The following is a 25,933-nucleotide window of genomic DNA, read 5'->3' on the forward strand; positions in this document are numbered from 1 at the left end:
CTGCACGTAAAAACCATACATTGCATATTGTACCACCATACTGCGAGACCTTCAAAGATGGTGGTCCAGATTGCTGTACACACAGGTACAGCCTGTATTCGTCGTGGCATATTATCCACAAGTTCATCAAGGCACTGTTGGTCCAGATTGTCCCACTCTTCAACGGCGATTCGGCGGAGATCCCTCAGAGTGGTTGATGGGCCACGTCGTCCATAAACAGCCCTTTTCAATCTACCCCAGGCACGTTCGATAAGGTTCATGTCTGGAGAACATGCTGGTCACTCTAGTCGAGCGATGTCGTTATCCTGAAGGAAGTTGTTCACAAGATGTGCACGATCGGGGAGCGCACTGCCGTCCATGAAGAAGAATGCGCCGCCAATATGCTGCCCACATGGTAGCACTATCGGTCGGAGGATGGCATTCACGTATCGTACAGCCGTTACGGCGCCTTCCATGACCACCGGCGGCGTACGTCAGCCCCTCATAATGCCACCCCAAAACAGCAGGATAACGCCACCTTTCTGCACTCGCTGGACAGCGTGTACGGCATTCAGCCTGACTGTGTTGCCTCCAGACACTCCGACGATTGTCTGGTTGAAGGCATATGCGACGCTCATCGGTGAAGAGAACGTGATGCCAATCCTGGGCGGTCCATTCGGCATTTTGTTGGGCCCATCTGTACCCGGCTGCATGGTGTCGTGATTGCAAAGATGGACCTCGCCATGGACGCCAGGAGTGAAGACGCGCATCCTGCAGACTATTGCACACCGTTTCAGTCGTAACACGACGTCCTGTGGCTGGACGAAAAGCATTATTCAACATGGTGACGTTGGCGTCAGGGTTCCTCCGAGCCACAATCGATAGGTAGCGGTCACCAACTCCAGTAGTATCCTTTGGGCGGGCTGAGCGAGGCACGTCGTCGACAGTTCCTATCTCTCTGTATCTCCTCCATGTTCGAACAACATCGCTTTGGTTCACTCCGAGACGCCCGGACACTTCCCTTGTTGAGAGCCCTTCCTGGCGGAAAGTAACAATGCGGACGTGATCGAACTGCGGTATTGACCACCTAGGCATGGTTGAACGACAGACAACACGAGCCGTGTACCTCCTTCCTTGTGGAATGACTGGAACTGATCGACTGTCGGACCACCTCTGTAATAGGAGTTGCACATGCATGGTTCTTTACATCTCTGAACAGTGTCAATGTCTATCTTAGGGAGTTCTGGGAGCTGGGGTGATGCAAAATCATTTTTATGTGTGTATATACATTATAAAGAGTTAAAACCAATATTTTTCTGTAAGTTATATTTTCCTGTGATGATTTCCGAAGTTGATAGAGTTTCCTCTTGGTGGAATTTAACTAAGCTGTTAGCTTTTGGAGGTTGCATGGGATTTGAAAGCACTTATTGTAATGTGTTTTCCTGTGGTGACAGAAATGAACGCAAACAAATTTCAATTCTTTATTACCAAGAAACAAGCATGTTTACGCAACGTAATTGCTTCAGCTTCAGCAGAGGTTCCAAAACACCTCTATTGACTTGTGAACAGAGGTTACACAGGTGGGTCATGTTCCGTCTAACACAGAAAAAAAAATTCAAATGGCTCTAAGCACTATGAGACTTAACATCTGAGGTCATCAGGTCCCTATACTTAGAACTACCTAACTGACCTAAGGACATCACACACACCCACGGCCGAGGCAGGATTCGAGCCTGCGACTGTAGCAGCAGCGCGGAATCCAGACTGAAGTTCCTAGAACCTTTCGGTCACAGCGGCCGGCTAACACGGTCAAAGTCCTTAATTCCTATTGCTGCTGCTACTATCAGGCCCGCAAGATCCTCTTATCACTGAACAGGGGTTTTGTAAACAAGGGTGCACAAGTCTCGCCACAGAAAATGGTCCATAGGGGTCAAATAACGTGATCGAGACAACGGGAAACCACTGCCATTCCGCTTTTCTGGAAACTGTCAGTTCGAGAGGCCCAGGACGACTGACATGTGCCGGCCTCCGTCAGGCCGGAACCAGATGCGCTGTCGTGTAGCGAGAAGCACAACAAACCGCAACTCTGACAATTATCTGGCCAAGAAGCTGTAATAATTCCAGCCATTTAATGGCTTAAATAGGAGTTACGGCCTAATTCCATAGTCACCAACAATATCTGCACACATTTTCATGTGGAACCGCAACAGAGAGGAACGCGAGTAAACGTGGAATGTGGGTTAACCTCACTCAAAACATGGGAACTGTGGACGTTGAAGACCCATCACATCAGAACATTGCTTCATCTGTAAACAGCACAGAGAACGGGAGTGTTAATCATCCGGTTCCAGGTTGTGTAGACGCCAAATGGATTAACAGTTGCTCAGGAAGGAGCTGAGTGCTGACAGCAATTAGGCCGTACGCCGGATGAAAAATGCTTACAGGTAATTATGACAATAGAGAGAAAGTTTGTTTTAATGTTCCGTGCAACCTCCCAGCGTTTGTTAGTTTAAATCATTTTCACCCTCTACGTACTGTAAATTATGGATACAGATCATCCAGAACAGGAAGGAACTGGAATTCAGGGGGCCTTTACACAAAAGTTCCTACTGTATCAACTCAGCAGCAAATAGGTATTAAGAACAAGAATGAATGCCCCTATCTCTGTGGCACATGAAGACTGTTGATAATGGAACGTCTGGAATAGAACATTTGACAGTGATGCCTCTTGACGGATGAAAGCCGTGCTTGTCTGATGCATGATGATCATAGGAGAAGAGTGGGGTAGGGGCCAGATATTAATGCTTCTCTCAGACACGAAAAAAAGTCATACGATTCAGTTCAGTCACGTGTCGCTGCAGTATCATGTGCAGGTGCCTGACGGTTCTCATCACTATTAAAGGTAACTGAGTGGCTCTTCAGTACTGGAACAGGGTCATCTGGATTATTGTCCAGCGCAACGGTCAACAGCTCGCCGCTTGTTTCATCATTCAGAATAATAATAAACATGCACACGGCGTCCGTCTTGGGCACATCTTCCTCCAGGAGGTAAGATTCCACGGAATGGCAGTACCACCGTTATGTGAGAAGCTCGGGACCAGTTGGAACCTACGAGGCTTTGTTACGGCAGCCGTCGTCACACATTGTCGACCTCAGGTGGGCCGCCATCGGAGAGTGGAACAGCCTTGAGTCACAACATCTCGACCGCGTTGTGAACAACAAGCCAAGGCCACTTCGAGCATGTGACGATGCGTAGGAGAGGAATTCGTGAAGGCCCATATCTAACCAGTCAAACATAAATAAATAAAATAAAAGACTAGAAAAGAGAAACAGGGTATTCAGTTCAATATTTTACAGTTTCCTTTGTGCTTGGACGAGCCGCTGGACTTACCAGACGCAGCACAGCTAGCAGTTCTTATTAGGACAGGGAGGAGATATCATACCTCATTCCAGGCAAGATATGCACAACAACACTGGCCTCGATAACGGCGTCGGCGAGAATAACAATCCACAGGCTTTTTCAGGTATGACATGTCCAGCTGAATCCACTCACTCACGATTAGCTGTATTAGAGCTACTAAATGCGGGGATATTGACTCCTACGTTCCACCTGCTGTTCCAGATAGTGCCAGACATTTCGCGCTGCGCTACGAATGTCAAATGTAGAATGAAAGAATAAACTGGCCAGCAAGAATGTTGAAAAAACCAATAGGTCTATGGACACAGTCACCTGAACGGATGAGCCCAAGTCATGACACGAAATACACTCCGAAAACATCACAGAACCACCTGCAGCCTAAACTATACACTCCATACTGTACCAACGATATCTCAGAATCTCGGGACCAATTGGAACCTACCGTGCTTTGCCTCATGAGACCATCGGAGCAACCGACCACTTTCATCATTTAACCAGAGGCAAATAGTGCTTCGTCAGACCATATCACATGTCTCCAGTTACCTACCGGCCATTTTTTTGTGTTGTTCGGACCGTCGAAAACATGCAGCCTTACGTGCTGCTTGAGCAATGGCTTTCGCGAGGTTCCCGACTCCATGCGTTCACTTCGAGCTGCTCCCTTCGCTGTGTGTCCTCACAAACTGCATACACTTACAGCAGCAATTCCTGTCGCCTTCGAAACAAAATGTCGTTGACAAGGAGTAACACCTGTCTACAGCCTCTGCTGGTTAGGATGTAGTTTACGACCACCGTCCTTACTCCCAAAAAAAAAAAAAAAAAAAAAAAAAAAAAAGCTGTAGCTGCGAGTGCTATACAATTACTTGCAGAAACGTTGAACGTAAGTGATAATACAGCAACAAATTGGGCATCTTAATTCACGCGTTCAAACACAGCATTACCTCTCCGCCATTCTGCCATCTTTCTTTGCTGCTTCCTTACATATGACTGCGAACTGACACATACACTCCACTTCTCAGCCATGACCTACATCAGCAATGGAGCTCGCATGGTCGCCTGGTACTAGTTTTCGCCATCTATAGCACTTTAAGACAACCAATATGCTGTTTGCTGATGGAGACCAACATTTTGTAGAATTAGGTTTGACGTTACTGGTGCAGTTACAGAGAAGATTGGTCTTCCTTGGGATTATCATCTTTCGAGGCAACAGACGGCACTCTAGCTATGAATGGAGCAATCAGTGGCTTGGTAGGGCGTCTTATACACAGAATACGGACTATTTATGTGTTTGCAACTCCCATACATTGATAAATTCGAAAGAAAAATGTGCTTTCATTAACCATTAGAGGTAATGAGTTTAGTTGTGAAAATTTCTAATGCTATATAACCAAGGGGTTTCAGTCATCATCAGTTCAAGACGAATATGGACCCTTTTATTAAGATTTAAAATGCAAATGCTGTCATTTATTTGCAACACTGCTATACCTGATAGAATTTTAGCCAAATGGTGCGCCGCATGACGCACTGGACGAGACAACTGAAAAGGGTACCTTGGGCACATGAGATAGGATTCACCTTAAGTATCAGCTTACAGTTGATGCAATTGTTACCTTCCAAGGTTACCCCTCCCATCCCCTCTTAACCCTTTCCACTCCTAATACTCTCTTCCCCTCATCTCCTCTCCTCTCCTCCCCACCCACTTAGCATTTACCCAACAGCGTTACGTATAAATGCCAACGCTGTCAAGCGTCAACCTCATCATGCGCCGTTGGACTTGTCTCACAGCGGCGGGGCCTCACTGCTCAGTTTTACCGCCTATTTCATCGTTTCTTGCCAATTTTTAGGCTGTCCTACCAAATGTGGTCTATCCGTGGAACTGGCCAGTTTTATGGCCTATCCGGACAATTTTACATCCTATCCTACCAATGTCCTGCCAATTTTACGTCTTATACTACCAGTTTCCTGTAAATTTGGCTTTCCTACCAATTTCCTGCTAATTTTATGGCCCACCCTGTCAATTTGAAATTTTATGGCATAGCCTACCAACTAATGGTTTTGGCGCCATACAGTTGGCCAAATTAATTATCGTCCTCTCACTACAGGGAAGAGACCTTCAATCATTCCAGCTAGTCGAGAACAAACTGCACGATAGCTGCGGGACACTGGGGCTATAGGCAAAGAGCAACTGCAGTTAATAACACTTATGTGCCATTGGTCGAGAATAACTGCGTATGATTACATTTTCACGTAACGCTATTGACCAAAAGGATAGCATGGAGTGCCGGGGGGAGGATGTGGAGGGGAGAAGGATGGACTGCCTAGAAGAGGCGATCGGTGTTTAACGTCACATCGACAAAGAGGTCATTAGAGGTGGAGCATAAACGGATTAGAGTAGGAAGGGGAAGGTAATCGGTCATGCCCTTTCAAAGGAACCGTACCATCATTTTCCTAAGGCGATCTATGAAAATTACGGAAAATCTGAATCAGGGTAGCAGGACGCGAATTTGAACCGCCGTCCTCCCGAATGTGAGTCCAGTGTGCTAACTGCTGCACCACATCAGTCGGTGGCCTGAAGATAAAATCACAACTGCTACAACTGTAACTTGGTACTCAAGGCCAAGTTCATATCGTAAGCCCACTGCTACCCTGCCGACCTGTAAACGTATGACGGATGCGTCTTCTGGAGGTGATGAGCGCTGACACAGTGTGCGGACTGTTCGGGGCAGGAGCAAATTCTGACTGCTCTGCAGAGCGCTAGAAAGGGTGGTACTGGTCCAGCAGCGTCTTTGAATTACGCGAATAATATTTGATGACAAGCGAGCTGCTGGAGACTGACCTGTTACGTCAAACGGAACGGCGGACCTGGGAACGTAGCGACCGCTGGCTAACAGGTTCTGCTCCGTCGTCTGGTCGTCTGCAAAGTGGAACCTGACGAGGTTGGCCGCCTTGGCGGTCATCAGGGCTGGAGTGTGGTGACTGCCACTCTGTGCCACGCTGCGAGTTGCCCCCGCCGGTCCTCTGTGGATGTGGCTGCCCTGTTTCAGCATCCTGCTGCTCGTCATCGGCACCGTATGCCGAGTGCCCCATCTTGGACCACGTGGTCGAAACCGATGGGCGTCGCAAGCCGACACCAGCAACACGAGCACCAAGGTGCAAGTGTGGCGAGTCATTGTGTGCTGCAGATGGATGTTCGCGTCCCTGTGGGTGACACAGACAGCAACTTGCAGTCACTAGTATAAGGCTTACTGTGAGTCGAAAACTGATACTGCATGTTCTTGGAGTTGATTACTGATATCGAACGTATTATTAGGTTACTTCACTGGTTCGTAGCGTCTATCGATAACTGTAATAAACACACTTTTAATAAACACTTAACAGAGACTTTGGTCGTCGATAATGCATTCTCCTGTACTATTTGCAGCAGCCTGCGAATACTGGGATAAACTTCCGGTTCCACGACTGTAGAAATAACGTGGTTTTGAGCGGAACAGCTCGTCGACCAATTTTCGGAGAGCTTTTTTACCCGGAAAGGAAGTTCATTAACGGTTGTTCGACAGAGAATGGAAAAGGCGAGAATCTGAGGGCATCACTTCACGCAGACTTTCTGGTCGTTCTCCTTGGATTGCGTCTGCGAAACGTCTCAGTTGTTGACAATAAATGTCAGCAGTGATGCTTACACCTCGGGGAAGCAATTCGGGGTTCACCACACTGTCACTGTTCTACCAGATGTAAAACATTATCTTTTGTGGATGCGCACAGGTCTTTGTAGTGGGAGTTGCTGTTTTGTTTCGGCTCAGCCACTTCTTTCTTTTCCTTGTATGTCACCAGTAACGATACAGGATAAGAATGGTCGCTGTTGTTCACGAGCCAATTGATGACGAGCAAGCAGAGATGCGTATATGGCCAGCAACTGGTTTTTGTCATTTTGGATGAGAGAAGCCCGTACCTATACACTTTTGACGCTTCCCCACTGTATGTAAAAGTCCGTCCCCGGTAGCTGAACCGTCAGCGTGACAGATTGTCAGTTCTCTGGATCCGGGCTCGATTCCCGGCTGGGTCTGGGAATTTTCTCCGCCCAGGGACTGGGTGTTGTGCTGTCATCATCATCCTATCATCCTCATCGACTGCAGGTCGCCGAAGTGGCGAACGGCCTGCCCGACGGGGGGCCCTAGCCATACGATTAAATAAATTGTATGCAAATGTTGCAAGATGGTGGAATGATCACAGATCATAACATTTGCCAGTTATCGAATACAATGAAGTGCATCATTTTAGATGAATGCGTTTTAACGATCTTCATCAAACCCTGAACGTCTTCCTGAACACGGAGAGTCACTAAGACGGAAAATATTCTCTTTAAAACGAGAAAACCATTTTCTTGCCGTGCTCTGTTCCATGACATTATCCCCCATACACGGTGCAAATGTTTCTGGCTACCTCCGCTGCTGTCACCTGCCTATTGAACTCAAAGAGAAGAACACGACGGAAATGTTCCTGTTTCTCCACTTGGCACTCCATTTTCTAGAGTCCACAGCTCCATTCGCTGTCTCCAAATGACGAAATGACAATATGTGAACTCAAATAGCAACAGTGAGCTACAAATACGGAAAACGACAATCGATAAATATACCTTTAGCAATCGTAATACCAACATGCTAAATAAAAACGCTACGAAACCTATGCACCAACCTAATATAGAAAATTAGTGGTGCATCGTATTCATTTGTTCAGGGAAAGCTGCAGCACTTCATTTCCAGATGTTAGATAGTCGCTGTTAGACCCGCCAGGTTAGCCGAGAGCGCTAACGCGCTGCTTCCTGGACTGGGGTAGGCGCGCCGGCCCCGGATCGAATCCGTCCGGATTACCGACGGCGGCCGGTGTGTCGGCTAGCCTGGATGTGGTTTTTGGCGGTTTTCCACATCCCGCTAGGTGAATACCGGGCTGGTCCCCACGTTCCGCCTCAGTTACTCGACTCGCAGACATCTGAACACGTTCGCACTTTTTCATGGATTACACTAGACGCAGACAGCTGGGGTACACCAATTCCGACCTGGGGGGGGGGGGGTACGGGGTGGCGGCAGGAAGGGCATCCGGCCACCGCTTACAACTAACCTTGCCAAATCTGTTCCTAACCGTGCCGACCCTGCGAAACCGCAGGACGAGGCACCAGCAAAAGAAAGAAAGAAAACATAGTCGCTGTTAGCTCACCTCCTTTCAAAATGGAAGAACTAAAACAGTGAAATTAGTAGTAACATGTCAAGAAAAGGAGTCCAGGATTGCTGATTTGCAAGCGTTGGTGCAAGGAAAGATGCGCCGATTTCGGCCGTTAGGTGGATGAATACTGACTTCGTCGACAGTCTGGCGCCAGAGACACAGCGCCCAGGACACACCAGCTGGTTGTTGCTCTCTGTGACCCGCGACGTGCCAGCTGTTGGATATGCTTGCCCTTGCCCTGCGGGGATAGTTCTTTCAGGACGTGCCAGCTTGAGTTGTTAGCCAGAGTCAGGTTGTCGGAAAGTCACTATCGGATGAATTTAATTGACGAAACTGTCAAACCGAAAAGGAACGTTGTCCAGAGAACAGTTGTCCGTTCTCTCAGCCTCTGTCTCGGTCGTGTGCATCGAGAGTCGCACTAACATGCGAGTAGATCTTCCACAAAAGGTGAATCTATCTCGCCATTGCTCCTCTCTCTGAAACCCTTTCAAGCTCTTACTAGGTTTCTCTGCGGGCGATTATCTGTTTTCTGTGTGTGCCACAAAATATGTGTGGGTCTTTATTTAAATATGAGAAAGGTGCTGTTTTGCCAAGGTCAGCTGATGCCTTTAATCCACATTGGTGGAAATGGTTCCCAAGTTTCCATGTATTTCTTATGTACCCAATGTTTTGTATAAAGATCAGAATGTGAAAGACGGCGTGGGAAGGAAACTGGAGAACAACACCGTATTCACTCTATTTTAGTGATTTATTAGTAGTGTCTACTGCAATTACATCAAATTTTATACACCAGAAATATATATTATAATGGGTACTGAGGCTTAGCGCCTCATATCATGCCTGGGACAGCGAGTGGGGAGAATATAGCTTCAAACATGAGTCATAGCTCCAACGTAACAGATGTGCGATCCCATCCAGTAGCTAGCTGCAAGTAGATACGGCTAAGGCCGAAAGATGACAGCATCTTACGGCCAATGAAATCATACGTAATTAAACCAGTACATTTTGGAAAGAAAATTGTATTAGTTGTTACTATTACGACTTTCTATGAATTTTTTATGGTTTAGTAAGTTTTGTTACTAGTGTGAATGATACAGTGAATGTAAAGAAATATAACAAATGGATACTGATATATCTGTTAACTGAGTATACGTTAGTGGTTGTCAGAGTGAACTCTACTATCAAACAAATATAGTAATGTGCAACTAGGCAGTTTATAGGTCTGGAAAACAAGAAACATTTCATGATGATTTTGTTTTTTAAGGAAGTCAGTTTGATAACTATTTTCCAAACTTGTTTACTCAATAAACTGTTCACAAAAGCTATTAAGTTGGGCATATGTACGACACGGGACAGCGCGGGTTTACCATTGATATCGGATTGGCTATGACGTATATCAGTCATAGGACAGGACATTGGAGTGTATTTTGTGGGCTAAAGGAATTGCTTTCAAAAGTGTAAGGAAGTTTGGAGCTCAGCTATCATCATGTAAGGACACTTGTATAAGGAGCTCTGAGTAGGTGTAATAATTTTACGTAACAATGAGACAAACTTGAACTTGGAGAGCCGCAAAGTGAACGTGAAACATGTAAGAAAGACGAACACTTGTAGGTTCGGATTTTGTTCGTAAACTGTCATTTTAGAGGTGAGTAAAGTCCACGTAGTGTGTTGTGCAAGTCGCGACCGACAGCTGAACGTACAATGAGATAGGCTTGTATAATGTTAGATCGAGCATTCTGTCACAGACTCTCCGTTTTGTAATCCTTTCTGGTAACTGGTTAGTATAAAAACCATAAGCTGGCTACAGTGAGTTACTGTGATTGCTTGTAAGTACTGAAACTGTAGCTTAAGATTAGGACGGACTTTGCGGCGTCAGAATAGGGCGGTTTACATCGAGATGGAAACGTACTGTAACATATTAAATGTTACCCAACTCACTCTTGTCAAAAATTCCCCTATCACATTTCTTTCACAAGAGACAACATTACTGAGCATGAACTTGTAGTTAGCATCGACTACAGCAAGCAGCACAGTGGAGAAACAAATGATTGTAAATATAGAACAGGGAGCCATTGCGGGCAGGAGCAAAAACGCACGTTTCCATTGATAGCTCAAACACAAATTTGGGAAACTTCGTTTACGTTCAAAGACCTCATATTTCGTCTTATTTATTTAGATGGGGGTGGCTGCAAGAAAACACAGACACTAATTTCTTTAGAAGAAATGACAATGTGCTGTGTTCTATTCTATGTAACTGTGCTGTATTCTGAACGCAAACGTTAATGATGTAAAAGGCTATCATTTCCCCATGAACCTAATTAACACTGACACATTTCAGGTGAAAATTATAAGAGAAGATGTTGGAATACCAAAGATAGGTACAAAAAAGGACAGAGTAAAGAACAAGTAAATGGGTCTTCAACTTCAAATCAATGTAAGAACTGGTGACTGGTCGATAAGTTTACATTTGTTGGAAGAGTAAACCATTAGAGAGAGTGTTATGGTACACCGTTGCCTGTGCCATTAACTTTCACTCTTAATCATGAAATAATACTGCACTTTTTTAGGACATAAGCTTTTAATTTCGTTTTACTTCTCAAAAGAACACTACTGGCCATTAAAATTGCTACAACACGAAGATGACGTGCTACGGACGCGAAATTTAACCGACAAGAAGAACATGCTGTGATATGCAAATGATTTGCTTTTCAGAGCGTTCACACAAAGTTGGCGCCGGTGGCGACACCTACAACGTGCTGACATGAGGAAAATTTCCAACCGATTTCTCATACAAAACAGCAGTTGACCGGCGATGCCTGGTGAAACGTTGTTGTGATGCCTCGTGTAAGGAGGAGAAATGCGTACCATCACGTTTCCAACTTTGATAAAGGTCGGATTGTGGCCTATCGAGATTGCGGTTTATCGTATCGCGACATTTCTGCTGGCGCTGGTCGAGATCCAATGACTGTTAGCAGAATATTGAATCGGTGGGTTCAGGAGGGTACTACGGAACGCCGTGCTGGATCATAACGACCTCGTATCCCTGGGAGTCGAGAAGACAGGCATCTTATCCTCATGGCTGTAACGGATCGTGCAGCCACGTCTCGATCCCTGAGTCAACACATAGGGACGTTTGCAAGACAACAACCATCTGCACGAAGAGTTCGACGACGTTTGCAGCAGCATGGACTATCAGTTCGGAGACCATGGCTGCGGTTACCCTTGACGCTGCATTACAGACAGGAGCGCCTGCGATGGTGTACTCAACGACGAACCTGGGTGCACGAATGGCTAAACGTCATTTTTTCGGATGAAACCAGGTTCTGTTTACAGCATCATGATGGTCGAATCCGTGTTTGGCAACATCGCGGTGTACGCACATTGGAAGCGTGTACTCGACATCGCCATACTGGCGTATCACCCGGCGTGATAGTATGGGGTGCCATCGGTTACACGTCTCGGTCACCTCTTGTTCGCATTGACGGCACTTTGAACAGTGGACGTTACATTTCAGATGTGTTACGACCCGTGGCTCTACCCTTCATTCGATCCCTGCGAAACACTACATTTCAGCAGGATAATTCACGACCGCATGTTGCAGGTCCTGTACGAGCCTCTAACGACACAGAAAATGTTCGACTGCTCCCCTGGCCGCACATTCTCCAGATCTCTCACCAATTGAAAACGTCTGGTCAATGGCGGCCGAGCAACTGGCTCGTCGCAATACGCCAGTCACTAGTCTTGATGAAGTGTGGTATCGTGTTGAAGCTGCATGGTCGGCTGTACCTGTACAGGCCATCCAAGCTCTGTTTGACTCAATGCCCAGGCGTATCAACGCCGCTATTACGGCCAGAGGTGGTTATTCTGGGTACTGATTTCTCAGGATCTATGCACCCAAATAGCGTGAAATGTAATCGCATATCAGTTCTAGTATAATATATTTGTCCAATGAATACCCGTTTATCATCTGCATTTCTTCTTGGAGTAACAATTTTAATGGCCTGTAGTGTATATTCAACATTCAACATTCTTACGTCAGTGCCAAGGAAGATGAAGATGATACAATAACTGCAGTGAAGAATATCGATACAAATGTCGATTCAGTTTCATCTACTAGTAAAAGGCAGGAGTCAATTTCAGAATTTTTTTATGCTACGTGCATCGAATGACAAAAGATTATTAAATCTTCGGATAACTGATGACGATGGCGATTCATTTTTCAGATATACAGCTACATCCGTGAAAATACTGAGTATGAACTTTTTGTCTAGAAAATTCTAACCAACAAACAGCATGTTCAACATCCCCAGAAATTAATAATGAAACATTTTTATCACCAGAAAATCTTGCTTCAACTAGCAATCATGGCAATCAAGCCTCGACCTAAATATTGGATGTGATTCAGCTTTTCCATTATTAAATGCTGCAGTAGAATATGTTCTTCATCACTTTCTTGCAGCAGTATGTACAACAAGAAATCGCGTTCACTCATTTTGAGAAATGAGTGTCTACACCCACCAACTTCTCACGACTGGGCTGCTGACTGCTTGCACATGGCGTGTTCACGCAGGGTGCTCGATGCCAGGTCATTCAGATTAAGTTATTCAACCCCTATTTTCTCCATAGTGTAGTGTGATATGGCATTCGTTACAGCGTTAAGAAAATTCGATATTTTATCTGTATTTCGTAAACACCGGTGTATCACCTAAAATTAACCAAAAGTAAAGTATCCAACGACCACACTGCAAACAGCACAAATTTTATGCGATAGGGTAACTGGAAATCAGTAATCACAATAACTATAACCAAATCGAAAAAATAGACACTTCATCATCAAGCTATAATGTGAAACTATAAGATACTAAACAGTGGATTTTGCATGTCTTAATTATTTCAGAATCAAATGAGAAGTATTACGTAGTGAAGAAAACACGGAAATCTGAAAGAAGTGGTTTTTTAAGTTGTAATAGGAAAAGCAGGACCTCTATCAGGAAACTCAAGAGCTGATGTAGCTTTGCTTCATTTATATACAGACCATTTTACTGCACGAATATCGGAAAACTCTTTTTTTCTCACGTACTGCTATCAGCCGCAAGCCGTAGCTGCTTCGTGAGAACCACTCGTTAGTTGTCTGACGCGAAAGTCAGATGCAGTGCGACCGCAGTAGCGGCCAGCCGCCTGATAGTAGTTTCACCTTTACGCCGTTCTGGAACGCCCAGCTCTATTTCGCCCTTTTTGTCCTACACTAGAAACTATTTGTCTTGCAACATAATTTCCTTCCGTAGGGAAAGAAGAGTGCATCTCATTCCTCAGGTGTTATAGTCGGCATGGAAGTAGGTACAGAACATGAATCTCTCCAACAAACAGGTAAAGCCGCGCGGGATTAGCCGAGCGGTCTTGGGCGCTGCAGTCATGGACTGTGCGGCTGGTCCCGGCGGAGGTTCGAGTCCTCCCTCGGGCATGGGTGTGTGTGTGTGTGTGTGTGTGTGTGTGTGTGTGTGTGTGTTTGTGTGTTTGTCCTTAGGATAATTTAGGTTAAGTAGTGTGTAAGCATAGGGACTGATGACATTAGCAGTTTAAGTCCCATAAGATTTCACACACACAAAAAGGTAAAGCAGTTTAGATTGTTATCTAAGACCATTTCATCCAGACAGTAAGACAAACAAAAAATTGTTAATCTCGTCGTATTTGAATTACATTCATAAGGAAAGCAACACCTCGCGAAAATCACCACCTATTCCTTCACCGCAATACCACGACTTCTTGTCCTCAGCGATCACAAGCCCTGTAGACCACGCGCTACATCGACTATCAGCTTCCACCGCCTTTTATGTCTCGCAGTCTCTCTCCACCCTGCGGAAATTCCTAATGCTGCGATGTCCTTCTTTGTGTCTCCTTTCAACGTTGTACGAGGTCGGTCCAATTGTACTGTTGCCTGGAGAGTTCCTTCAAATGCTTTTTTGGTGATTCTGTTGTTTACCATTCAAGACATGTCCAGCGGCAACCGGCCGAGCGCCGAAGGGTTGAGCCTGCTCCCCTTCGACGCAAAGCCGCGCAACCAGTCGCGGACTGCCGCGAAAGAGCTTCGGCTCGCAGCTCCCGGTAGCCTCCGGTTACCCAACGCCCCCAACGTGATTCTCACGCTCTTTTAGGGACTCTGAGGCAGTACCAGGGCTCCTTCACGGGACCAAGCCCGCGTGCTGCAGGCCATTCTTCTTCCGCACCTCCTTTAGGTGCCGCGCTTGCACGAACAGCGCATGTTAGGGTAAAGTAGGGACCACCCACTTCCATATGGAACAAATAACACTTCTCTCGCCTATCGAGAAAAGTAAAATTGTCGTTTCCCCCTTCCCACCAAATAAATAATCCTAAGTGCGAGATGGCGGACGCTACTAGCACTTCCCCTGCTGTCACCCGCAGCAAGGCTGCAACACAAGAGGCGCGAGGATCGACTGCACCCGCCGAAACTCGCGCCCCGCCCGCTACCGAAGGAAGCGGCTGGCGCGAAAGCGCAAAAGCAGCTCGAGTCGCGCCGCGTAATCACCGAACTTTTCGGGGCGGACGTCTCTCCCACCAAAACAAATACACTCAACATCACTTTACACTCACCTGTCACTGGACAGTCATGTACCATTCTCCCACCGGCGCCGCAGCCTCAAGAGACCGAGGCAGCGGCGGTGGATGTGGATACAGAAAACCACTACACAGAGCCCTGGCAGGTGGAGGGCCCAAAACGCAGACCCAAAAAAATACCAGCACAAACAAGCGAGCAACCAAACTCGCTAGGCAACCGAAAGGCGCTGTTGCCTACACCCACTAGCTCATCTCAGGCTAGCAACATTAACACAAAACAAAACGCAAACACAGTTGTGGCGAACAACAACAAAGCACACAAAGCCACAGCAGTGCCCACACAAACTATGGGAACCTTAGTGCCCTTAACACTGCATTCGCGGCAAGGCACATAAACAGCACATTACATGCAAAGTACTCGGGGGATAGGGCCTCACTGTACGTTGCCACAGACAACGAATATAAAGATCTTCTGACCTTCCTCAAAGATCGAACATTACACGTACAGAACGCTGGACGAGAGAACCCAGCAGTACGTGATCAAGGGAGTGGATCCCAGTACCCCCAACGAGACAGTACATGCGGCCCTTTGTTATCTGGGATTCGACTGTAAAAGTGCCTCCCGGATGACAGGGTTCCGTACACACGCACCGTTACCACACTACATGGTTGAGTTAGCCGACTCGGCTGATTCCCGCGCCATCCTGCAGATAAAGAGCTTTCTGCGGATGGACGTACGTGTAGAACTTGACGAACCACCCAACGTCCCCCAACAATGCAACAACTGCCAGCGCTTCGGCCACTCGGCCCTCCGCTGCGGCCTGGCAACTCGCTGCCGCGGATGCGCTGGCAATCACAGATCCAACACTTGCACACAAACAACCAAACCAGCGACTCTGTGCCAACTGCGGTGGGCCCCATGCGGCAAACTTCAGACAGTGCAACTCATACAAACAGGCGCTGAAGCGAAAACAAGGCCAGCGCCGAACCCAGTAAGGAACGGCGTAACGTTTGCCACGGTTGCACGCCCTGGCGGAACGGCACAGGCTGCGGAACCTCAGCGCCCTACACACACACGTGAAACAACCGCTGCAACAGCCACACAACAGCCACAGGCAACACCTGAAACCCACCAAGCATCGGTACCAACACCTATGCCCCCAAACAATACGACCCCACTCCCGGAAATCACGTGCTGCGAAGAAACGCACCATATACAGGAAAACACACCCACACAAGAACCCCCCGAACCCCAAGCCCAGAGGAGGAATAGATGTACACGCAAACACAGGGCGGGGAACACGAAATCACCACAACAGGCCACACAGCAACAACAGAACAGCAACACACAGGAAAACAGTCAACAAGACACCGAGACTGCAACTCACACTACCATCCCCCTCACCACAGAAGTAACACAGGCGCCACAACCTCTGTCACAAAGCACAAATGCCGCTCCTAACAACACACCAATACCCGCACAAGCGGCCGCTAACTCCACAACAGCACCTCAGGCTGCCACACCCAACACCAACACACCACCTGGGGGAATACTGGAAACACTATTCCCCCGACACACGACCGTTCAAATCCTTACCAAGGTGCTGACGGCCGTCACTACACTCATCACCCAGCTCATGAGCGCCGAACCCGGGCAATACTGGGCTGTCATACACACTGCCATCACAACACTCTTTCACACTCTTACATGAATAATATACCACACCCGGCCCACAACGCAGACCCGCATACACTATCAAAGATCCTGTTCTGGAATGCAGACTCGATCCACAACAAAAGGGCAGAATTTGCCGCGTTCATGGAGCGCAAGGGAATCCTTGTCGCGCTACTGAGCGAGACTAAACTTAAATCGCACAAACAGTTAAACTTTCCTGGCTATTGTGTATCGTACCGACCGACCAGGCGACGCCGTGGCAGGTGAAACTGCAATCGTCATACACAAAGACATTGAGCACACAAACATAGAGCTCCCTGAACTGGAAAAAATCGAGGCTACGGCCGTCAGAGTCAAGTTCAACGGAGCCTACACCACACTGATATCGGTATACAACAGTCCTGTAGGCATCTCAACACGCGATATCAGCACATTACTCAACATTTCACCGCGAGTAATAGTCGCTGGAGATCTGAACGCAAAACACCCAGAATGGAATTCACGCATACGAAATCCCAACGGCAAAAAACTGTACGAACATTCGCTAGGCAGAAACTACATTATACTAGCGCCGACTGAACCGACGCACATTCCCTATCAGAGGGGACACAGGCCAGACGTGATAGACATAGCCATCATCAAGGGCATTACAGCGACACTCAACGTTGCTTTTGAAAACGATCTGCCCTCAAACCACCAACCTGTAATACTATACATTGAGGAAACACTGCAGCACATGGAACAACGCAAGATGTAGGACTACGGGCGTGCGAATTGGACTGTTCAAGCAAACGCTTGATAGTCATCCTACCTATACACGAAATTAACGAAACAGGACAAATTGACGAGGCAGTAGAAACCCTCACTAACGCCGTCCGGGACGCAATGGCAGGCACCATACCTGATCGCACCTCACAACAACGCAGTGCGGCCCTGCCCCAGGAAATCCTGGGCCTAATCTCAATGAGGAATCGCCTCAGGAGACAATGGCAGCGCACCGGGCGTCCATACTTCAAACGGCACATTAACAGACTACAGGGCATCATACACGATAAAATACAAACACATAGAACACAAAAGTGGAATCAAAAACTCGAAGGGCTGGACACCGCACGACCTGGCGTGTGGCAACTAGCCCGACACTTCACCAGGGAGAAAATATACACCCCAACGCTTCAAGGGCCTGACGGACCTGCATACTCAGCGGAAGAGAAAGCAGAGCTAATGGCTCGAACACTCGCAGCGTCATTCACACCGAACCTGGTACCATCAGATCCAGTGTTCAAACTTGCTACTGACCAAGAGGTTACACGCATTCTAGCCAAACCATCGCGCGACGACATTCGACATGCTAGCACAGCCGAAGTCTCCTGGGCTATAATGCATTCCGTTGCTAGGAAAGCCCCTGGTCATGATGGCATTCAAAACCGTGTCCTTCAGGAGTTCACGGATAAAGCAACTGAGTACCTAACACACATAACGAACGCCGTACTAAAACACCAACACTTCCCCGCCTTTTGGAAGACGGCCAAGGCCCTGATGTTCAGGAAGCCGGGGAAAGACCACAGCCTCCGACAAAATTACCGACCCATCAGCCTTCTGAGCTCGCTCAGTAAGATTGTTGAGAAGGTGATTCTCAAACGCATCACTAGGCACTGCATAACAAATGACATCCTGAGACCGGAGCAATTCGGCTTCAGGAATCACCACTCCACAACACAACAACTCCTACGGGTCGTTGAACATATAACACATGGCTTCAACATAAACAAAGCTACAGGGGCAGTGTTCCTTGGACATCGAAAAGGCTTTCGACCGTCTATGGTACAACGGCCTCATCCGCAAACTCAGCGACCCGGGATTCCCCGACGGGCTGCTGCGTCTAATACACTCATACCTCACAGACAGGAGTTTCAACACTGACGTGCAGGGAAAACAATCAACACGACACGGTATACACGCGGGAGTACCCCAGGGAAGCATCCTAGGGCCCCTACTGTTTAACCTCTACATAAACGATCTCCCAACCACACACAACACAATGATGGCAATCTACGCGGATGACACAGCCATCCTTGCGCAAGATTGGAAACCATCAAACATTACGTCACGCCTACAGACTGCACTCAGAGTGGCCGAGCCTTGGTTGGAGAAATGGCGTGTTAGAGTAAACGTCGACAAGTGCGAAGCCGTTCTGTTCACCAGAAGACCGAAGCAACTGCACAAACACCGCTACTGCAGACCAATAACTCTACATGCACGTCCAATACGTTTCCGCGAGAAAGTCAAATACCTTTCCGGCTGGACCGGAAATTACTCTTCGGGGGACCACATACAACACATGACCAACCGAGCTAGCGCGAGGCTCAAACAGCTCTATCCTATGCTCAACAGGCGTAGCACACTGAACAGAAGGGTGTCGAGGTCCATGTACATGACACTTATCCGACCCCTGATGACGTACGCAGCTCCTGTCTGGGGATACGCTGCGCCTACACGCCTGCGCCGTCTGCTGCTCATACAAAACCAAGTACTCAAAATCATAAGCAATGCTCCACGATACACACGCATCGCGGACCTTCACCGGGAATACCGACTTGAGACCCTCACGGAGCTAATCCACAAACTCACCACAAGACTATACAGAAATTCCAGACATTCGCAGAACCCGTTTATTCTGAATCTGGGGAACTACGACCACAACCATAGATGGAAACATAAAAGACCAAAAGACATACTTGTAAGGACATAACATCTATGGCCAAGCATACGCAAACATAACGGCACAGGTGAGCCCCTGTTAATCAGACGCCATTACTGGATATCCAGCTGAAATACACTGTCGAATAACTGGCACCACACCGTACCGTACACTGCATGCAAACAAGCTCCACACATCCCCCACACAGTGAGATGATCTATGGCCGATCTCCCACTACTGTATAACGATCTTGATTGTTCCAGGAATGTAGCAGCTGCAGCAACTGGGACACAGCGCCATCGCTTGTTACGGTAATGATGCATGATACCTATACTAACAAATCCAACCTTGCATGAGCTATCGCAGCTAGTAAGCCACTACTGCTCTTACTACCCATCGCACTGTCGCAGAGGTTTTTTTCCCACGGCACGAGCCATGGCACTTTTTTCCCTCTGCTCTTCAAATCGCTACCCTCACTCGCGTTTCGTCCACTATCTATCACCTGATGGACCGTGTTAATGCGTAGCCTTACCCAGACGCACGGACAACATCACAGCCAAGCATCCTGTGATCCACTTACTAGACAACTAACACGTTTACGGAGGTGACAGTAGAACTTTTGGTTTGGTCACCACGTTGGTGCGGGCGTGGAGGGGCCCCATCTCTTTTTCCAGCCCATTGCAGTCTCCTACTTTTTAATTTCTGAATGATAGTGGGTTGCTTCATTACCTGATAAATGTAATTGTTCTTTCGAATTTTCCAAACGCCACTCTCCAACACAGGTCCACATTTTTCGATGACAGCTGGCAGATATGTCATCACACTTCAATGTAAGGAATACTTTCAGGCCCCTCCTTTGATACAGGGAAAATTGAGGAATGTAGAAATAACGCCAAAAATGTGTTTCATCTGTATTGCCATTGATTACAACTGTCATAAAAACTATGACGAGGGGATTGGTGAAATGAATGTGTCTCGTGCGTTGAATGTTAGCGAACGTTCAGTTGAGATACTGGGCGTCGTTATACTGGCGGCCTATCAGGCTGTAACAGCAAAGCATAATGATACAGCTGTTACAGAAAATATATATCGATCAGTTCCAACAAATGCATATATAGAACATGTGCTGAAAAGAATGCGTTTAAGACTGAGAAAATTAATGAATGACTGAACTAATTAGGAACTTTGAGATACGAGAGTGCTGGACGGCAACAGTTGCCTCACCAAATCACACATAGACTTGATGCAGAATTATTACGGCAGCATGGGCCACTATTTTTACAAACTATTAACAAATCAAAATCCTCAGCTATAGCTCGGCTCATAAAAGGTTCTGGAATCAGAAATTAATGCTTATGGAACATATGTCTCAGCAAAAACATTCATTTCTTGCGAATGTTACGAACACCATTACGCCAATGTTCATACATCTCTCAGAGACAGACTTTTTTGAGAAAATAGTTTCACAGAAAAACTCAAAACCTTAAATGGGAGTTGAAATTTTTTTAGCTGGGCTAGAGTACCTAAAATGTGTTCCTATTGTATGAAAGAATAAAATCCGGTGCCCATAATGCAGTTTTGTTTGTGTGGTGGAGTGTTAACAAGGACTAAAGTTTTTAACATCGTTAATTAGTATATTATGTATGAACTAAGTCTCAGTGACAGAAGAGCTATAAAATCACAAATATCGTAAAGTTGCCAGGCAATTAAGATGCAGACGATGACCACGATACTGCTTATGGCTTAGGAATGTATTAATGTAATATAAGTATTTGTTTTATGGACTTATATACTTTAAATCCGTTTCTCTCAGAACGTTTTTTACTGCCTTCAGGTGTCATTATCTTGCAAACTCGAAGACCTGGTAGGCTGAAACTACACATATTATTGTAACATTGTTTAATACTCACGGAAAGATGTATAATCATGAAAGCGACTGACTGTATCTGTTGCAGGGTTAATGTAGGAAAATATGTAATTTTTTCTACCGAAGTCTCTTCGAAAACTCATATTCTGCTCCTAGTGAACACAGAAGACTCTTCACGTAAATGTCTCTATATGGCTATAGCATAAGTACCGAAAATATTGTGTGTCTGCCTCCGCTGCCACCTTTGGAAAGTATGCCTGTCTATGAACAAGTTAAACATAGGGCTTGTCGTCTCGCCTAAGAAGCTCCTGAGTATGGAACTAAGGCAGTCGCTACTGGAGACATATCACATACTACCGGATGGTTATAATTAAAGTGTAGCTACTCACGAAGGTCCAGTGTAGGCTGTAATTATCGTATAGCAGCGAAATAATACGCTAATGGCCAATGCAAAATCGATTTACACATCAATTTTGGCCACCAAATGCAAAAATGGTGCTGCACACTGATTGTATGACGGTCATACATGTAATTGCACTACTTCATCCCTGAAAATTTATGTGCTAAACGTGATCCTCCGACTGTGCGTTCATGCATTACGAAGACTGTCCTCTGTAGGTCCTGTCACTGTCGATGTGGTCTCGTTCTATCCCCTATCAGTGATTGCACCGTACCTTCAGACTAACCGCAGATCACCATTATTCTTCAAAATAAGGCGGTAGTATTATTGAAGAGTAACTTCTCGTATTCATCGGTGGTTCTGACCTTAAAGTAAATGTGCACGTCTCCTTACTGTCGTGAGCGGGATATGAACTGCTCGACCGTGGTGTACAGACGAATCGCCTTAAATATTGGATACACAGTTTGTCCAGAAAATTAATTTCTTTTGGAGCTTGAAGTACATTTTGGCTCATAGTAGTGTTGTGTTTCTCTCCCATGGAACTACGATTAATATATCCCTGTAATATATCACTAGCTATAGTTTGTTGTTAAAAAAAGACAAAGCTGCGAAGGAAAATATTCTCTCCTTTGAACGTCCTTACCTGCCGGAAACCTCATTTTGATAATTATAACTCATTGCGATACGCTAAGAATATCGATCATGTTATTATCACGTAATGTTTAAGGACGAAGTTACTATGAAATCTAAAGTAAAAATATCACAAGTGTATAAAAAACGACCCTGAAAAAATCATAGATATATATCCCTTAAATAATGTGTTCCTTAGGTAGTGGGTCATATCCTAAACTTACCTCGCAATCGACTTTTAATAAATGATGCATTCCTCTTGTGAAGAAATGTTTTCCATATTCTGACAATTTATGATTCTTTTCATACTTTACCACAAAATTAATAATTCCCTCTTCTTGTGAGTTCGGAATAAACACTCAACACCAATAGCTCTGGATAACACAGGTAAGTGGACAGGGATATATGTCACGAGTTGTAACGACGGTAGTGGTTCAACAAGCAACCTCATGTACAACAGCGGCGCTAATATTCGCTTTCTGTAGGATAAAACTGCGTATCTGAGTGCAGGACGGCAATGGAAGGTCGTATGCGCAGTGATGGAGAGCTTCTAGCAGGCTGAAGTCCTGTCATATTCCATCATAAATACCCAAGTGACCAAATGTTGATTTTTCAATAACGTGGCACATTCCGTTTTGTCAGCGACGAACAATAAACTATTCGTACAAAAGAAATCATTTATTCCTCATATTCTACATGGATCTACCTCATCTAGTCGAATGGGTTCAGAAGTTTTCAGATTCGGGTCTCAGTAATTTACATTCTGAGACGTGCGCTTCCAGGATTCAATCGAAAGAGGAAAACATACTTTGATCTACAGGGGATATATTCCGAACCCTTTTTCGAAGAAGAAATTTGTTTTGCAGCATTTATTTCACGAGCTTATCAAGTTCGGTTAACGGAGGAGATAGTAAAGATTCATAGAAAAGCCACTCACTTCGTCGTGGTTTGGAGACGCCCATTTAATACGTGGGCTCAGAATGATGGGAGGGGGAGTGGGGTAGTGGTCCAGCAGAATCTCTCCAAAGCTCATTTAAGGGCAACAGGGGGGGAGGAGGTGGTTACGAAAATACCACCCCAACATTTTAATCTAGAGAATGTCCATTATTATGACCGATAACACCGTGTTTTATATAATGAATTCCGAGAATCCTAATAGATATTTTCAGTGGTATGAAGTAAAAATGTGAACATAATAAGTACATGGAATTTTATTAAAAATTGGATAATACTCACGAGAGGGGGATGATGGGTCAAATTCTTAAAAATGGACGACGCCTTCGTATGCTCAGCGTCAGTGTCACAGAGATGTTTTAAAGACTGCGGTGGCTGACGAATCCAGAACGGCTTTGTTTTTCGATTTGCCCCTAAATACCACGATCGAAAGCTAGTCAAGAAACATCTTTGCAGAGTAAGTTAGTCAGTCAGTCAACAATTTCGCGAAGCCGTTCCTCCATGCTACTCACTTCTATCAGAAAAATAAACGGTGACGGAAGTCATAGTTCTGGATGACGATATAAATGGCACAGAGCGGACAAGAACATTACGCAGAACATATTTCCTTCCCCTATATTGAATTCTAAAATCTGCGCTTAATAACATTTAAAACACTAAAATTCCTATCCTTATTGTCATGGTCAATGAGAATCTTGTGAGACGACATTTATCAAAAGCGTATTTTTGTAAGACATAAAATCTTATTTGCTTCCCTACGATTTATATAGACAAAATATATCTACTACTTAAACTTACAGTGTAAATTCACAGTAAAAAGTTACTTTTGTTAGTACCTCTTGTCAGAATTTGCCAGCCGACGATAGCAGACCCGTCTTACTGAACACGTTTTTGTCTTTTAGAGCTGCCGAAGTGCTGCTCACGCCGTACCCCTACAACAACTATTTCTGGACTTATCCGCCAGCCCATTTGTGACATGAAGATAGCATATCGGCTGCCCATTTATAACTGTAAGTAGTACCCATTTACGTCACGTTGCGGCACGGATTCTACTACCAGATGGAGTACAATTGTGGCCTACCTAACGCAGTCAGGGTGTTGATGGCGAAGTGTTTATCATGAAGTGAGGCCTGTCAGTTAACCTTGAACGGAATAAGGGGAAGATAGTCTTCTGGCTTGCTTAGCGCTGGTGTCTATCGAACGAAATTACTTCACAAAAGACGACGAAGAAAATATTCCAGAATTAGAATCAAGAACAACTGCCAATAGGAGGAACTTAGTAGCAGACATCCTCGACACAGGGAAGCAATTTAAAACATGTAAGAATGGGAAGGCCTCCAGTCCTGATTGTATGTCAGTCAGATCCTTTCAGAGTAAGCTGATGAAACAGCTCTGTGCTTAAAAATCATATACAACTCCTCACTGATAGAAAGATCGGTATCCAAAGACTAGAAAGTTGCACAAGTCACACCAATACCCACGGAGAGAAATAGGAGTAATCCGTAGAATTACAGACGCATATCATTAACGTCGATTTGCAGTAGGATTTTCGAAAATGTACTGTCCTCGAACATTATGAATCATCCCGAAGAAAACCATTTATTGACAAATAGCCAATACGTATTCAGAAAATATCGTTCTTGTGAAACAGACAGTTCTTAATTCTCACCAAATAATGAGTCCTATCCACAGGGGTCGTTTAAAAGTTATTCGATATTTTTAGATTTTCAGAGAATAATTCCTGTAGGCTTTTGACATCGTTCCTCACAAGCGTCTTCTGATTAAGGTGCGTGCCTATGGAATATCTTCTCAGTTGTGTGACTGGATTCGTGATTTACTGTCATAGAGATCACAGATCCTAAAAAAATGACGGAAAATCATCCAGTGAAATCAGAACTACTATCTGGGGTTCCTCACGGAAGTGTTAAAGGCACTCTGAGCAACGCTCTTAGATTGTAAATGATGATGTGATTTACCAGCTTATAAAGTTATCAGATGATCAAAGCGAATTGTGAAATGATTTAGACAATACATCGGTATGATTTAAGAAGTGGCAGTTGACTCTTAATAATAAAAAGTGTCATCCACATGAGTACTAAAAGGATTCCGATAAATTTCTATTACACGATAAATTACACAAATCTGAAGGCTGGAAACTCAACTAAATACTTAAAACTACAGTAACAAAATCGAACGATCACGTACATAATGTTGTGCGAAATTAAACCAAAGAATGCGGTTTGTTGACAGACCTCTCAGGAAATGTAACATGTCTTCTAAAGAGACTGCTCATAATAAATTATTCCGCCCTCTTCTGGAGTACTCCTTTGCAGTGTGGTATCCGCACCAGACGGGATTGACGGAGGACATAGGAAAAACTTCAAAGAAGGACAGCCCGTTTCGCATTATCTCGAAGTAATGGAGAGAGCGCCACAGGTATGATAAACGAATTGGGTGGCAGTCATTAAAATAAAGGCGTTTCTCGCTGGTGCAGGACCTTCTCATGAAATTTCAGTCAGCAACTT

The 25,933-nt window shown here is 45.5% G+C and overlaps 1 protein-coding gene across 1 annotated transcript in view; it reads right to left on the bottom strand.

Annotated features, from left to right (window-relative positions):
* The window catches only part of LOC126252583 (protein yellow-like), a 79,744-nt gene extending 55,409 nt beyond the window's left edge, over window positions 1-24,335 (bottom strand). The window contains exons 1-2 of the mRNA XM_049953483.1: window positions 24,245-24,335; window positions 6,231-6,592 (exon numbers count right to left, since the gene is read on the bottom strand). Coding sequence (XP_049809440.1) covers window positions 6,231-6,564 — 334 coding nt within the window. The 5' untranslated portion in view covers window positions 6,565-6,592; window positions 24,245-24,335. The remainder of the gene's footprint in view (window positions 1-6,230; window positions 6,593-24,244) is intronic.
* Window positions 24,336-25,933: the final 1,598 nt, after the last annotated feature.

Source organism: Schistocerca nitens, chromosome 4 (assembly GCF_023898315.1).
Source record: "Schistocerca nitens isolate TAMUIC-IGC-003100 chromosome 4, iqSchNite1.1, whole genome shotgun sequence".
Classification (NCBI taxonomy): Eukaryota; Metazoa; Arthropoda; class Insecta; order Orthoptera; family Acrididae; genus Schistocerca; species Schistocerca nitens.